This window comes from Perca flavescens, chromosome 8, assembly GCF_004354835.1.
Source record: "Perca flavescens isolate YP-PL-M2 chromosome 8, PFLA_1.0, whole genome shotgun sequence".
NCBI classification, from domain to species: Eukaryota; Metazoa; Chordata; class Actinopteri; order Perciformes; family Percidae; genus Perca; species Perca flavescens.
Genome location: NC_041338.1, coordinates 29,845,742 through 29,863,333, shown reverse-complemented (window position 1 = coordinate 29,863,333; position 17,592 = coordinate 29,845,742). Strand labels below are relative to the sequence as shown.

Here is a 17,592-nt window from a genome sequence, read left to right as displayed (position 1 = left end):
CTTTTGAGACATTTTTTATATGAGGTACATTTGTTAGAATAAATTAGAATTTGATTTAGGGAAGCTATCATTTAAACTTCAAAGTTCCCGTAAATCCTGTATGTACTCAAGCACAAACCTGTAATCTGAGGTTGAGAATGTCATATGTACAACTATTAGAAAAAGTTGGTAGATTAGTTTGTGTGTAGGAAGAGATTGGAGGGTCAGCACTGATGTCACACAGGACTCATTATTAGCCACTGATGCGACACGCCTGGAGACAATCTTATAGCAGGTGAAGATATTACGTTGTACCATGTGCAGATGTTGCAGGAACGGCAAATTTCGTTGGTGTTCTTTTGGGCCGTGTAAAAATTTGGAAAGAGAGCAGTTGGCTTCCCAAACCTAATCTGGCCTACTAGACAGACAGACAGACAACCACTATCTCCGCCTGCCAGTGCTTTACATGGGTGAAACAGTGTCTAGTCCTGCAGCCTTAGGTGAGTCAAACAAGCAGGCAACACTTATTTCAAGTCTAAATATTAACCCCTTAACGCCGACTGTCGCTAATTTGCATCAAACCCCTTCCATTCCGACTGCAGGCGAGATAGCGTGTGTATTCCCCCCAATGCTGGTTTGTTTACATGCGATACATACCTAGGAACCTTTTGCATGCACTGGTTTCTCGTAGGACCGGTCGGAGTGGGAGATACATCCGGTTCACGTAAGCGAAATTAACCCTAACCCTACCCCTAACCCTACCCCTACACCTAATCCTACCCCTAAACCTAACCCTACCCCTAACCCTAAAGAAACTACTGTCAATGTTAGGGAGTAGGAGAGTGTTTTCTTTCTTGCCGTTGTCAAGATCCATGTATTTGTCATTTACAGTTTAGAAGTTCTAACAACTTTGTGACATGAATGAAATCTACTATGTGTTTTATTAATTTTACCATTTTGTAAAGAATTTTACCATAATGCCTGTTGTCGCTAATTTGCATCATACCTAAATTTATATCTATTCCATATGCTATAGACAAATTAACAATCTCAACTTAATTTAGCATCAGCTTGGAGCCAGAAACACACATAATATTCTGTTTATATAATTGTGAATAAATTCAGGCGTCAAGGGGTTAAAGATTAAAACTCCATAGCCATGCTAGTACTACTGTGATGCTGCTAGCCTACAACACAGCAGAAACATTAGTTTCAAAGTTCAAAGTTTGGCCTGAGTGGCACCAGAGCATAATTTGAAACAGTGGGCCATTTTAAGACATTTTAGGTTAATCTTAGCTCAAGTTTCATCACTCTAAACAGCTGTACTTTGAGCTGTACAGTATGCTAACATTAGCATGCATGTCAGCACATAGTTAGCATGGTAAGATGCTAACGTTTAGCATAATATTTGACATGTTGACACGCTAACATGAGGACATTAACATATATATTAGGTGTTAGCATTAATCATTTAATAATAAATAAACATGAGGCTGACAGAAATTTAGCATAGTCTATATTTTGAGGCACCCTGTCATGAATTATATATATATATATAATACCCTGATGGTCTGACTCAATAGACATTTGTTTTGATGTACTAATTGGAGATGTCTGTAGTGATTTAGAGGTCTGCAACCGGACTAGGACTGAAGTGTTGGAAAGTGGAAACGTTGACCTACATGAAAAGTCAGTATATCCACAAAGTAATTAGGATTGAAGTGTCTGTACCAAATTTTGAGATATTTCTTCATGGAAATAAATGTTTGACCGACAGAATGACCAACAGATGTTCCAACAGTCATGGCTAAAAATTGATTAATCGTTCCTAAATGAATGACCCGTTCAGAAGAATTTTTGTATGCCCTTTAACTGCTGGATGTGTACCTGTGAAACACTGATGTTTTCAGTGATTTTCATAAACCGCCCGCTGGTTGGTGTTGCTCTCAAGGTGGATACAGTTTCACTTACAGTTCAAACAGGAATGCCAGGGTAGAGAGGTGAGATGGGTTACCGACCCATACAAAACAGCCACTGTATGTAAACAGCGGCGCTCTGTCTGGGTGCACGATGCACTTTTAGACGAGTGGGGTCGAACACATTACTACGCCCTCCTACATCCGGGTGTGAACAGAAGCCCCAATGATTATAAGGCCAGCAGGTTTTTATAAACACGTCCTATTTACACCTGCTGGCCAAACATGAGTGGATGGACACACACATACACACACACACACACACACACACACACACACAAACACACAGACAGGGATTTTATGCCACAAACATCAGATTAATGTACAAACATGTACAGTGTGATTGCGCAGGCACACCACATAAATGCTACCACACATGTACTTATATACATACATACAAGGCTTCACTCACAGAGCAGATCTGTTTGCAGTGACTAGTGATGAAGCTAGTCGCTGTAGAGGCCAATGAAGGAGCTATTTACTGTGTGTTTTTTTCACGGTTGCGTTCCACAGGAAGGTAAAAACAAACTAAATGCCAGGTTTGTTCCTCTGGCTTGGAGAGTTAAACCTCAAATTTAACAGCTCAGGGGATGATGAGGATGTTTCCAGAATATCTCAGTGTGTGATTTATTCATAAGGTAGATAGTACAGTTCCTTAATATGACTCCTGGGTAAAAAAAAAAAGTGACATTAGTTTTGCACACAAGGACAATCATTTCACAGAGACAGATGATTCCAAGTTTTATTTGGTACAGCACAGTACAGCATACTGTATGTTCACATCAGGATTCGGGATCGTAACAAAGTCACAACATTTGTGTATGTGTGCAACGTTACACATATTTTGGTTTATTTGTCAAAAGATAAATCGGTTTGTTGAAGAATAAAAACACTGATACAGACTCACTGATTTTCTTCAACTGGCCTCCACATAATCACTCAAATGTTGGCTTCAAGTTGAAATCTTAGCATACTCTGTAATGTAATAGTAAAATAATTTCAGCACATACCAGGAGTGTCCAGATTACCTTCATTCATTTATTTAGCCTACTTGTACAAAATGTACAAACTTTGAGCAAGCCACATGTTTCACTTTGTGGCGTTGTCATGCTCACTCATCCACTTTCACATTCTGTAGTGTGTTTACTAAATTGTGTGCGTGAGTACCAGTTTGACTGTCTGTGTGTGTGTGTGTGTGTGTGGTTGTTCCGTGAGAAGTCAGATACGGACTCAAATATCTGGTTTCAGAGTTTAAAAACAAATCTTGACCTTTAAAAGGCCATGGTCAACATTTTATAACCTCCACCTCACCCTTCTCCATCTTCTTTCTCATCATTTTTCATAATAATTTGTACTGCTTTCACAGCTTCTTTTCCCTAAAAGTGTGAAATTCCTCAAGTTTTAAGAAGTACATTTCTGTTTAAAGACCCTGTCATATTACCAAAGCCAGAAACCTTTGTGAAGATGTCTGAGACTTTATGTTCAGCTGGCTACCAAAAGTCATGCCCACTTGATAAGTTGCTCATAACTGCAACTTACCAGCTAATAAAACTAACAAATCAACAAACAGGTTGATTTTGAATTAATCAAACAATTAAATGGTCTGCTCTGCGTGAGTTGTTGACAGATCCTGCTGTTCAGAGAATGGTAGAATATTTACAATGAGAAACTCATTCATTCAGCAAACACCGAATCACATAAAAGCATTATTCTTATATCAGACAGTGCTGACAGAAGTCACTGATTGCTCTTGAGAAGTCGCAAACATAAACCACAAAATGCAAAACTGGGTGTGGATCTTTTGCAACCTGGTCCTGGCAGAAAAGCCATCAGCCAATTCAGCGTCATACTGTAAATCTCACTTGGCATTCCGTTGCTTGAAATGTGTCGGCTACAGCGTGTGGTGAGGTTTGTTTTTTTGTCTTTAAGGTGCACTGGATTCAAATGATTAGCACAGAAGTGACTGAAGACTCACAAAAGTGCATGAGTGCTGATTATTTCAATCCAGGTCTGTTGCAGTGACTTTAATCACGTCTTGAACTTGGATTTCTATATTCATCATCAATTGGAACAGCACAATCATTTCAGTATATCTGATACTGTGGCAATGTTTTTGCACAGTAGCTCTCAAACTTGAGGTTGCTGTCTTGAAAGATGGCTTATCACCAATGTATCGGCATGTCTTTTACCCCTTGCTTTTACTCAGATTGGGGTTTTTATGCAATTCTGGATTTTTGTTACCCTGGAAATCCAGAGTTCTTGCGAGAGCACAATTTGAATTTGCTCAGCGAGTCTCTCTGGCATTGAGTAATGATGCTCATTAACTATGCCCTTGTAGCCGAGTTGCACCAATCGCATCGGTGTATCTGATATAGGCGGGCCAGAGGCGAGCTAAACAGATGACGACAGTTTAATCTACCAGTTAGCTCCGCTGGTAGCTAAGCGTATGGGGCTTATAGGGCTTAGTTGTGATTGGTCGTAGTGTTATCCAATTGCGTGCAGTGAGATTTTCAAATGCATGCTTGGTGCCGCCCCTCGAGTTGGGCCATTTTCATTACTCAATGCCAGACCCTTAATCTTTCAGATTTGGGTCTGGATTTCCAGGCTAGATTTTTGTAGGCCTCCTCTGATAATTCAAATAAAACAAAACCTAACTTTACCATTCTTATATTGTAGGTTAGGAGAGGTAACATGTACGCATTGCTGTATTTTCAGGGGTCACAACCAAAAAGGTTTGAGATTCACTGTCTTTGCCTATAATGTAAGAAACAGTATTGTTTCACCAGTCTGAAGCACACAATTGTAGTCCTTCGAGACCAAATACAAGAAATAAAAACTACTAAGAAACACAGATCTAGACAAATACCCTAAAAATATAGCAATAGTCTATGTAACAATGTGTTTGACTTCAGAGAATCCAGCTGCAATCGAAAACACGTTTAAATTGGGCTGTTTTGGACTTTGTGTGTCACTCTTAAGCCTCTATATCACTATTTGACCATTTTATCTACCTTACTTTGTGTGCAGTGCTGGCAACTGATTGCAGAAAATGTCATCATGTGCATTGAAAAAATGCTTTCAAATACTAGATCACAGCTATAAATTAGACAGTACAAATACATACAAAAACTGCCTTCAGAAGGTGCAGGGTGACACTCAAAGATCCAAAACATCAGTCAATTACACTACCACTGTCTAAATGTGCTTTAGTATGTGTGTGTGTATACACATGGTAGGGAATGTTATCTTTTTGGTCGGGCATTTGCATTGGTGTCCATGCTTCTTTACAAGAGGGGGGTCCTTTGTGGCTCTCTGTTGTATGTCCTTTTCATTCCTGCTCAGAGCAGCTTCCTCTGTTCCTGTTGGCTGCTGACCCCTTTACTTCTTCTCCTGAGGGATCTTTTGTGTAGCCTGTTGCTGTTGGCACCAGCTGGGGGAGAGAAAAGGTACGCATACTGATGACATCATGTAAACACAAGTTGCCAATAGACTTATAAATTACTCCGTGAGTGGTGTAGCTTAGAGGATCCATTTTCAAAGCTACCATGGGCTCTTCATCAGTGTAATGTTGAAATGTTAGCTCTGCAGGAGGTGTATTTAACACACTTTACAATTTATGTTTGTTTCAAGGTTTAAATCTCCCATCATTAGCCTGGGTCCTCCATCTCTTATTCATGAATGAAGTGGATTAAAAACATGCACTAGGGGTGCCCAGGTAGTCTAGGGGTTTAAGGCATTGAGAATGAACTGTAAACGTCCCTGGTTCGACCAGGGACCTTTGCTACATGTGTACAGTAAGGGTTTCACAGAATAGTCGACTATGCGACCACCAAAACTAGTGATCAACCTGGCACATTATTGTCGAATATTTGTTCATCTTTGGTTTTAACATGGTGTAGTAATGAAGTAGTGGCAATGTATCAGATATGCCTGTAATTACATCAGATATGCAGCAGGGGGCGGTGCGGGTAAACAAGTCATAGTTGTTCTTTGTGACTTAAGACGGTAAAGCAATGGACATAGAGTGGACATTTTCTTGAATGCTAACAAGGAGTGCAAAATTAGGATAATAATAAATAAAAGAGGACTGTAGCGACAGCGATAAACTGTCACTTTATCAGGGACACAAAGATGTTGGATATTATCTATTGTTACACTTTTATTATGCAGTTTCATTGTGGTGAGTGAGATTGGAATTTCTGTTTGCACTGTTTATAGTCTATATCAACGACTATTCATTTAGGGGATTGATCCGGTCCACCAGAAGAACTGCTGGATGTCCATTATTTTCCACCTGGATGTCCCTCACCTTCTGCTCTCTTTGTGTTTGCTTTCTAAACTCTGGTCGATTTATGAGGACTATGGTTAACTGCTCTTCAGATCTCTGCAGGGTAAATCCAGACAGCTAGCTAGACTATCAGTCAAATCTGAGTTTTCTGTTGCATGATTAAAACAACTTTTGAACGAGCACGTTCCACCAAAACAAGTTCCCCCGAGGCTATTTTACAGAGGTGCCGTTATCGCGTCCGGCGCTTGGCTCCGCCCAAGACGATTGTGAATGGCTTAAATAAATGGCGATTAACAAGAGCACATTTTTCTACTACTATGATGTGTGGACTAGATAGATCCTTCTCCGCAGAGCTGTGGAGGAAGGTCTGGCAATGCGAGACTACACAGTTTACAGCCTATTTTTTGGTTACACTTGCTATCTGAGGAAAATGTGTTAATTATCTGTGTCCCTATGACGGCTCATTCCGCTGTCTGTCAGCCACTATTGATGTTTTTCAATAAACTAATTCATAAACATCATGAAATCTGGGGACATTTATGTTGAGATTGCATTTCACCGAATTTTGGGGAGTAGTTGATGACTACTAAACTACACTATTCGTTAATGCCCTAGTGTACAATATCACATACATGATATAGATATATAGATATTAGCCTTGTCTCATTACTTAATAGAAACTTTACCCACGCAATCACTTTGTTTAGATTTACTGTGACACCAAGTGGTGATCAAGGTGAGCAGATTTATCGTGGAAATGGCTTACTGTGTTAACGGGAAGACTACTGAGTCTATATTTCTATGATTATCTCATCGTTGGTGTAGCTATAATTCTGGATGGTAAATCCATATATCAGCATATCCCTGCAAGCTCACCTTCTGTACATTCCACTTGTGGCTTCTCCCACTGTCCGTCTGGCATGCAGCGTATGACGGGCAGGTGGCGCTGTGTGTAGCCTGCGTCACACTGGTAGCGGACTATAGAGTCGACAGGGTAGCGCTCTCTGCCGCTGCCCATCGGCCGACCGTGTTCCACCTCAGGGGGAGCTCGGCACGTGGCTGAAAAAGATGACGGGCAACCAATTAAAACACAAAAATAAACAGTTTATTAATAAACAGACGTCAAGTGACAGTTGGTGGTTACGAATCTCGTCTTGTCCTACTGGAAAGAATTTGCAGAATAATTTCTTGGCCAGATACATATTCCAACCCAGTAAGCCTACCAGGTCCTGTCTTGCAGGTGAAAGGAAGATGGTAGTTGCAGGGCACGTCATTCCACTGTCCGCCCTCGTGCCAGATCATCACCACACAATCCTCCTCAGAGTTGAAGTAGTTATCTGGCTGGTTGGGCCTCCAGTTCTCAAAGGTCTAAGGACGTTACAAAGGCGATCATCAATACATATAAAAGATAAATTATGTAGAGTTGTTAAGCAACCAAACTCACCAGAGGACTGCCGTCTGTCCAACGGAACTCATTCTGCACATCTTTGTCATTAAGTCCAATCCACTGGTAGTCCTGGCCATTGGCTGCATTGCAAACAAAAATAAATGTAAAGCGCCCATATTATGCTCATTTTCAGGTTCATAACTGTATTTTAAGGTTGTACCAGAATAGGTTTACATGGTTTAATTTTCAAAAAACACCATATTTTTGTTGTACTGCACAGCTCTCTCTCACTGCTGCAGATCCTCTTTTCACCTGGTTTCTGTTTTAGCTACAGAGTGAGACTTCTTCTTCTTCTGTACTATCTTTGATTGATGCTCAGTAGCTCAGATGTAGATCACGTCAGCTAGCTAACTCTAGAGACAGTAAAAGAAAGCCTGTTTCTCCAACTTTGGTCAGTTACAAGGCAGGATTAGCTGGGAGACTTCTAAATGAGGGCGCACATGTAAGTAGTTCTTTTGTAGATTATGGTGAACTTGTGTGTGTTGTAGCAGTGCTTTGCTATTGCTAACGAGCTAACGGTTGTGGTTAGCCAGCTCATTTCGGACTGTGACGTCACAGTCCGAACCGATTTTGAACAGCTCACTAGGAGACTGAAGGCAGGACACATTCAGAAACCGTATCTCACTCAAAACAGCATGGATGGATTTTTTTCAAAGTTTGTATGTGTGTGGAAGCAACAGAGACACAAAAGAACACCCCAAATCCCAGAAAAAGTGTTTTTTTCATAATATGGGCACTTTAAGCTTAAACGTCTTATAGATGTCCTCCCTCATAGTATCCTCGTATCCCTCAAATGGCCGTAGTAGTAACAAGCTACATTATCCCTCCCTATTTCATCAAAACCTGACCAGCGATGTAGATTTATAGCTCTTAAAAGTTAGACATTCTCCCCTTTACTTATACTGTCCCAACTGTTAGATATTTACTTCCGCCAAGGAGGATATGTTTTCAGTTTGTCCGTTTGTTTGTTTGTCTGTCTGTCTGTCAGCAGGATTACAGAAAAACTACTGGCGCGATGTTCATGAAACTTGGTGGAAGGGTGTAGCATGGGCCAAGGAAGAACCCATACATTTTGGAGAGAAATAGAATTACCCAAACTGTAGCAAAAACACGCGGGAGCAGGTAGAAGCACACACTGAGCTACTCACAATTGACAAACTGCTGCTCCTCTTGGGAGCCAATGCTGACCAGGTGGGCGTTGACCTCCTGACAGCGTTGCTCAGCCTCAGACCAGGTGTTTCTCTCCGCAAAGTGGAGGTAACAGCTTCCCTTGAACTCCAACCAGCCCTCTGCACAGCCCTGCACAGCTACACACACAGTAAAACACATTTGGACAAAAGCATAAAATGCTGTATATAAAAGCTAGAATTTCCCTATTGGTATCCAGTACAAGCTAAATGGCAATACAAGCAATACAGTGGTGTTTGGTATGGTAGTTTGGTGACTCACGTGTTGAGCAGTCTTCACCAGTGAAAGCAGTAGGACACTGACACACAGCAAGCTCTCCCTGCACAGAGCAGGATCCTGAACCGCATGGGTTTGGATCACACGGGTCTGCAGAGGCTGACAGCAGAGAGAAAGAGACTTTACTTTCAACATTATTGCTAATTAAGTAGTTCTAGTTCATCAGTGGTGCTGCATTACAAGCAGAATTGCTAAAATACTTGGGTGGACATAAAAGTGCATTTCCCAAAATGTTAATTGTGTGAATACGACAATACGATATTTTTTGGCCTCATGAAACAGTATGCTATCACCACATACCTTCCACTACTTCAGGTTGCTCCACTGCAGCAGGGGTTGCTAATGACAACGAGGGTGCTGTGGTTGGGCTGGCGTAGGCTGCGTCTGGAGTCACTGCATAAACTGTAGGTCCTGCACGGGTTTCCTGACCCTCATCCCCAATTCCTGATTGACCGAGACTGGCAGTGTACTCAGTGGAAGTCATTCCAGGCGGTAGGAAGATAGAAAGCTTCTCAGCAGACGGTTTTTCATGAGGAGCTCCACTTCCTGAGAGATGCAAGCTTTGGTCCGAAGTGGCACTAAATTCATGATGGTTCCCTGACCCACTTCCTTCCCCGCTTACCTCCACCAACCCCCGTCCCTGCTCAGGGTGGCGTACCTGTGGCGGTTCGGTCACTTCTATCATATCATTGTCTGTCAGGTAAACAACATCACCACGACGCAGCACATAGTACCCAGAGGCAGAGCCGCTGCCTGAGACACCAGATGGAAAACCACTGGGAAAGCCGCTGTGGACCCCAGATCCAAAGGGTCGATATCCAGACACCTCCTGCTCACCGGATGGTTGGACTGTCTGATCAATGGTACTGTGGTCGACAAATGAGATGCCAGAAAATTCACCTGAGCCTGACCCGGAAATACTTCCAGATCCGGACGTACTTGATTCCAAGAAAGCCCCACTGATATCAATGCCTCCCTGGCCTACCTCTTGCTCAGTGAGGTTCTGGGAAGTTTTAAGCACCTCTATCATCTTCCCATCCACCATGATGATCGAAACACCACTGCTGTCCCCACTTCCACTAGTAAAACCTGATCCTGATACACTGAAGCCAGAGTGTTTTCTGTCTAACCCCTCCCCAGATCCAGATGCACTACCCAGTTCTCCAGATGTGACGATGACAGCACTTCCCCCTTCTGCCTCCTGCAGACCTCCAGAGCCAGAGTGATCTCCGGAGAAGACATCAGTGCGTCTGCTGAAGATGACGTTCTGTCCTGAACCGGAGGCATCAACACTGGTACCGGAGGCGCCAGACTCCCCTGAGATCTCCCCGCTGGCTGAATGATCAGCTGAACCAGAGCCGGACACATCAACAGCTGAACCAGAGCCAGACACATCAACAGGGACTGTTGAAAAATATTAAGAAGAATCAAGAGTAAATTAGATACTTTGTTATATCTTGTTTAGCAAAGTGAAACATTGTGTTTAGCTTTATTGAAATGATATAGCTGTAGCCTAATGATTGTAAGCAATTAAAAGGGAAAGTAAAAGACACTTTTCAGTCACACAGTTATTTCCAGTTGTCTTACCAGTGGGAGCAACTTCATGAGTTGGGATGGTTGTCTTGTTGATAAAATCCTCTATTTCAGTAATATTCATACTGGTTTCAGTTTCATTGTAGTACACAGTAGTTTCAACTAAAAACAAATAAGAGATGATGAAGATGTAAATTGTAAACAACTTTGGCAAATTTAAGATAATATTTAGAGAAATTTATTTTGAGAAATAATAAAACCTCCAGACCAAGCCAAGGTATTAACGAGGACTTCAGAGAACAGATTTCATGCATCCGTCTCACCTGTAGGAGCAAAGTGATCAACTGTGACTGTCTTGGTGATAACATCCACCGTCACAATCGTCAGATTCACACTGGTTTCATGTTCAACGTCAACAACGGGAATTTCAGCTGAAAAAGACAAAATGAAATAACAGATTAGTTTATGCGAGTTTTTAAGGAATAGAAATAACATCTAATGTTGGTGAATTTGTCTGGAAGAAGTTGTTTGGTTGAGAAGCTGTTAAGGAGACTTTGAGACACCTAACCCTTTCCTACCTTTAAAACAGTATGCATCGTAACGCGAATGCTCATCAGGAAATCCTGTCTGGTTGGGGTAGGCATAGATCATTTGAACTCCAACCTGACCGCCTCCACAGTGTGACCTGGGAGTTGTGATGGGGTAGCGGACACTACGGTCCATCAGCCAGCCTGGACGGCACTTGTCAAGCCCTTGGTTCCAGGCAGCGAACAGCTGCCCAGTGGTGGCCAAGGTGGTGTTGAGTTTCTGACAGTGCTGCACAGCCTCCTCAAAGGAGAAGCTGTCATAGTCACTGGTGAAGAAGACCTCACCTGGAAGAAACATTCACAGACATTTAGAAGAGCCCAAACATGTCAGATACAGTAGATAGGTAGGTGGATAGATATTTAAGTGAGTGAGCTCCTCACCTCGCAGACGTTCCACATAACAAAAAACATCGTAATGTTCGCTAGCTGGTCTCAGGCCGTAGGATCTGACTCCTTTGAGGTGTGGCAGATTACCAGCACAGTTATCTCTGGGTGACACGATGGGATACCTGAGCATGAAAGAGAATATTGGTGCATCATATTAAGGTTTTGCTTTGCCACGATATCCCTCCAGGAATCATGATGTATTGGTCTATCTCTATCCTACACATGCCTCCAGCTCACCTGACAGTCTGATCGCGGAGCCAGCCAGCGTCACATTGGTGCAGGCCTTTCTCGTAGGCTGCTTGCAGCTGCTGGGGGCTGGCGATGACCGCCCCAACACTCTGGCAGACCTGCTGAGCTTCGACAAAGGTCAGAGTGTACCGACCGGTGATGGGTCGGTAGTGGAACACCACACCTGAGAAATGAAAGTGAGGGAAGAGAAGAAACACAATAGGACAGAAGGAAGGTAAAAACTCTCATTTTATGTCATCTCTTCTTCCAGCTTAGCCTACTTTCTTCAGTCATCTTTAATTTCTCATTATGCCATTATTTTCCAGATGCAAATTGTGGTCATGTACTCATAGTTTGAACATTTATATGTAATTTCTTGGCTGCTCTGTGGTTATGTAACATCAGATTAGCCAGTGACGGAGTAAGGCTTCTGGCCAATAAACGAGCCACAGGCATGCGTGATACGATTTCGTAGAAGTGGTGTATTTAGCTTGTAAAAATACACGTTGGGAAAGTGTTGAACATAATAGTGCTGACACTTGGATTCTGCTGCTTGAATACTTGGATTTGCTTTTGGTTAGGCTCCTGCCTGCTATTGCATCCTGAATAGCTAACAGAAATAGAATTTTTGAGTTAGGCATCTCGTTGGAATGGGAAACATAGCTGTTCCATTCCATAGACTTTCTTAAATACAGTCAAAGTTTGCAGCCAACTTTTTATCGTTGGTATCATCAAAGGCAAGAACTTGCACATATGCCAAGGGGAATACTCTTGTTTGTCTTGGTTGGGGAAGAAGTGAAGGTTCAGCCCTCTGGATTTCACTCCTCAGAAGGCTCTACAGTACCTTTTGTAGAAATGTATTCTCAAAATGTAAAGAAATATTCCAACAGGTTTTTTTTATTGATCAAGTACATAACCAACTTACCTGTGGGAGCCATGGCAGAATCTAAGTCTGTCATACTGGGCGGGACGGGCAGTAGGGAGATGGTGACATCTCCACCCTTGATCTCCTCTGCCCCAGGTTTCGGGGTGAAGCTTGGGAACATCTCAGGGGGGGGTGTCATGCGGATTATGTCTGGAAAAGGAGTGGTCCTCACGGGAATGGCATCGGCATCCTCACCAGCTGAGGAGAGAAGATTGCATAATTGTTTGATAAATGTTTTAAAGCCTTAAGGGTCCCGGAAATTTCAGAAATCTTATAGAAGAAATTCACCCTAAATTGGCATTATTACAAAACAGCTATGAGTTATGTCAACAAAGAAGCTCCCAGAAGCCACTGAACATGTATCGTTTGTCCAAGTAGATTTCCCCTAAAATCTCCAGGAAGGATTTACCTTGGAAGCAGACAGCATCGTAGCGAGAGTCTGGGTAGGGGTATCCTGTCTGGTTGGGGAACAGGTAGATTGTTCTTACTCCCAGAAGCCCCCCTCCACACTGAGGCCTGGCGATGTTGATAGGGTAGCGTACGCTCCTGTCCGCCAGCCAGCCAGCATTGCACACATCCATGCCAGCCTTCCAGGCCAGGTACAGCTCTCCGGTGGTGGCGAGTCGGGCACCGAGTTTGGCACACTGATCTCCTGCTTCATAGAAGGTGAACTTCTCTACAGACATGGAGTAGAAGACCCTGCCTGGGAGGAGAGAGGAAGGGAGACACACGTCATTTACATGACAGTGACAGTTGTGTATACACTACAGAGGTTAATGTGGGTCAGGCAGCCTTTGTTGCTACCCTTGTCCGATAAGTGTACCTGACAGCTTCTCAGCAAAACAGTACACGTCGTAGGTCTCATTGACATCTCTCACGCCATAGGTTCTCACGCCGGGGAAGTCCTCCTTGTCTCCAAAGCAACGCTCCCGCGGCTCATGGATGGGGTACCTGAGAGGTCAAGGGAGAAGTCGGTCAGCGGATGGACTTTGATAAAATGTCAGTAACATCAGTTCTTTTACTGTCATTTATTGCAAGTCTGTTGGTATGTTTAAGATATTATATTATCGCTGTCAATATTAGACACCAAAGCCCAAAACATAATTTTGGTAGTGCTTGTCAAATGGTCGAATGATGTCTAAAACCCTCTCTTTCCTATCTCTTTTTATTCTTCTTACAACTACTTCTGTCAATAGTATAAATGCCTTTTGAAGTCTCAAAATGTGCACCATTATCCGTATTTGTATGCTTTCCCACTCTTTTACAGTAGACATTTTTTACCCTGTCTTCAACTGTGGCCATTCAAAACAGCTATAAATACACCAGTTCAATAAAGCATACCTCGGTCTTCACTTCTGCAGTACGGTGGCTCAGTGGTCATTCAGCAACAAAAGAAGATATTGGGTTTGAATCTGCAGGCCAGCCTGTCCTTTCTGTGTGGAATTTGTACTTTATTCTTGTGTCTGTGTGGCTTTTGACGTGCTGGTTTGGTGAATAAGAAACTTTCAATTGCCCGTAGGTGTGACTGTTACTTTGTTTGATGGCTGCCTGTCCATAATGATCAGTATAAGCAGTTTAGAAATGAAGGATCGATTGACGGACACTACCTGACAGTCTGATCCGAGAGCCATCCAGCATCACACTGGTGGTATCCGTCATCGTAAGCAGCCTGCAGCTGGGCTGGAGTGGCGATGGTAGCACTGTTTTGGATGCAGGCGGCCTTTGCCTTCTCAAACGTCAGTGTGTAGCGGGTGGAGATGGCTCGGTAGTGGAACACAATACCTGTGAGATACGGAAACGGATCTTTAATATTAGATACTGGGATCTACATGTGCACTAAGAACATTGTTTTTGAGGAAAATAAATATTGAATAAAGTTTTAGCAACACTTGGATTTTGCTGCAAACATGTTTATAGAAGTTTTAAGTTTTTTTGGACATGTAAAAAGATCTTCCTGTAAACCTTTAGTAAAAGAGGACCTTTGAGATAAATTCCAGGGGCTAAGTTATTCTATGTACTGAAGGAACTTTGACTTCCATGTGGTGAGTAGATAATGATTTTAATATTGCAGTAGATTAAATGAAACTTAATGTTTCTGCGGCATACCCTGAACCTGGATGTCCACAGAGTCATAGTTGTCCTCAATGCCGTGCATCACCTCGCAGCGGTAGGTGCCAGAATCTTTGGACCTCAGCTCTGTTATCTCGATGGTTGCATCAGTGGTCACCAGCGGGTAGTTGATCATGGTCACTCTGTCTAAATACTCCATCTCCACTTGAACTTTTCCCTCTGACGCCACCAGGATCGTGGTGACTTTCTCCTTGGTGACGTAGGTCCATTTGATGCGGTGGGAGAGCGGAGCGATGATCGGGGCTCCGGTATCATTGACTGTGTTGTCCTGGAAGTAACATGGTACCACTACCTTGCTGCCCAACAGAGGACGGAGAGGCATCTCCATAGGGATGCTGACACGCAATGTGCCATCCAAGTCTAAGGCAAAGATAGGTCAAGGTTACGTTTTTAGTCTTTTTATGTGTTAAGGAGAATACAACCTAATATATAGTGCAGATACACTCATTTACACACCAAGGGCAGCAGAACTACCATACAAGGCTGTAGCAATTATGGTTTCCTGCTCAAGGACACTTTAAAATTTGGACACGAGGAGCCAGTGATCAATCCACCAACCCTACATAAAATTAATTAAACAACTTTATCTACAAACTAAGCAAACCAACAGTCAAAAACCAACCAAAAACACATTTAAAACAATCCTAGGACTACTTTGTTCTTGTACTGCTTGTCACTTTTGGGGGGAATATTGCATCTGTGGAAATTATTAGGAAAAAAGGATTACACAAAAGATAATGACAGAACTAACAGTTACCTTTTATAATACAGCTTACTAGTAATTTCTCTTTGTCTTATAGTCCGGTTTCCGAAGGGTCTGGAGACACGTATTTAATTGTTTTACACAAAGACAATGAAGAATCCATCTTATTAAACCACACTTACCATCATGGTTTTTATGTTCAAACAATACTGTTGCCGAGATGAAGGGCAAGGACACACAAAGCAGAAGCAGGGGGGTCATCGTTACCTGAAAAACACCCAAACGGACAACACTGGAATCAAATTTGTGTACAGGAGATAATTAATGACGGAAAGGACAGACAGAGCTCAAAGTTACTGAAAGCCATTGTAATGTTTATAGTGATGTTTGGCCTTTTCACATCACTTCATGATCAGAAGTTGGCTAAAATTAGCATAATCATAGAATAAAGTATATAGAGGGAATGTAAAATGATAAACACTTTCTAACTGCTCTCAAATGCTGCACTGAATGAACAGTGAAGTAAGTGTTAGAATGAATAAGCTGGTTTATTATCATTTCCTCTGCCCCTGAATGCCACTGTTTTTTTCCAAATTCCTGTACACCTACATTCATATTCCATGATATCTAGGATACTACATTTGGTTGTTTATTACGTCAGCCTCGTTGGCTAAAATGGAAAGCAGACGTCAAGAGTCTCTAGTATGATTTGGAAATACCTTACATGCTCACTGAGGAATGAAAGATCCTCTGTCTCAATGCACAGGAAATGTCTTTAGTACTAAAATTAAGTTCAGACTGAGAGGGAGAAGTAAATTCATTAATTTCAATCACTTTTTCCATTTTTTGAAAACTAATGAAGAAATGACTTCAAGATGAAAAATAAGGCATTTTTTTCATCTTACTAACAGTTCTTTTTTTTGTCTCTTTGTGTTTATACAGTATATTTATGGTGCCTGTGCATGTATGAAAAAACAATCTGCTGCTGTCAAATTGTTCTCAGTATCTCAGTATTTTCTGATTACAACTAGAGTAAGAATTCTTCTGCTTGCCAATAAATATATGTATGTTTGTATTTGCCATGCTCTAAGCCAAATTTCCCACAAAAAAACTGCTATGAAGTATTTATTTGTGCTTTTATATAATTGAGTTCTTATTTAGCTTATTAGCTACATGGTTAGAGAAGTCAGGTTGTCTACCACTTGGGTCTACTTTCAAAACTACTTCAATTGACTTTTTGTGCAGACATGTATGCTTCTCAGAGGATGAAGCATCCTGACTTTGGTGATCCTGTGACTTTTCCCTTTAACGCCACCATGAGGTTGACAATTTATTTGTTCTTTATTTATCTTTTAGCGAAATATCTCAACAACTTTTTGATGGATCACCATTAAATCTGGTACAAATATCCATAGTGACCTCAGGATGAATCATAAAGACTTTGGTGATTCTCTGACATTTCCTCTAGCGCCATCATCCGGTCAAATATTTAATGTGTGCAATACATTTATGAGTCCTGCAAAACTAATGTCATTACCATCAGACTCAGCTGTACTTATTGTGTTTACTTCTAATTCTAGCATTCTAGCATGCTAACATATCAAACTAAGATAGTAAACATCTTAAACATTATACTTGCTATACATCAGTATGGTAGCATTTAGGGTTGGGTATCGTTTGGATTTTTACGATTTGAATGCCGAACCAGTACTTTTAAAACGATTCAGATTCCTAAACTGATTCTTGAAAAACTGAAAAGCGAATGGTTAATATGCTTTTATGTCCGTTTTGGTGAGCCCAGAGGGAAAAAATAGCATTTTAAAAGTAGCCTACATTTACGGTAGCAAGCTAACAGTAGACTACAGAAAAAGTGTGATATTTTTATGTCCGTTTCGGAGCGACAGAGGGAAAATATTTCAGTCGACACATTAAGTGGAACCATAGA

At 41.8% G+C, this 17,592-nt stretch overlaps 1 protein-coding gene across 1 annotated transcript; it reads right to left on the bottom strand.

The window, feature by feature from the left end:
- Positions 1-5,293: 5,293 nt before the first annotated feature.
- On the bottom strand, positions 5,294-15,908 carry acanb (aggrecan b). Its single transcript, XM_028585249.1, has 18 exons — positions 15,830-15,908; positions 14,921-15,304; positions 14,422-14,596; positions 13,638-13,765; positions 13,146-13,517; positions 12,815-13,012; positions 11,899-12,073; positions 11,656-11,783; positions 11,266-11,559; positions 11,011-11,118; positions 10,742-10,849; positions 9,455-10,558; positions 9,140-9,253; positions 8,839-8,997; positions 7,688-7,770; positions 7,467-7,611; positions 7,120-7,302; positions 5,294-5,385 (listed from the first exon to the last, which is right to left on the bottom strand). The coding sequence occupies exons 1-18, from the start codon at positions 15,906-15,908 to the stop codon at positions 5,294-5,296; spliced, it is 4,029 nt and encodes a 1,342-aa protein (XP_028441050.1).
- Positions 15,909-17,592: the final 1,684 nt, after the last annotated feature.

Bases quoted from the DNA above. Each gene is read 5' to 3' on its own strand.
- acanb (XM_028585249.1), bottom strand. From the start codon at position 15,908: ATGACCCCCCTGCTTCTGCTTTGTGTGTCCTTGCCCTTCATCTCGGCA. The intron at 12,074-12,814 runs GTAAGTTGGTTA...TTCATTTCTCAG, and splicing joins TTCTGCCATGGCTCCCACAG to GTGTGGTGTTCCACTACCGA. The intron at 5,386-7,119 runs GTGAGCTTGCAG...TCTCTCCCCCAG, and splicing joins ACAAGTGGAATGTACAGAAG to CTGGTGCCAACAGCAACAGG.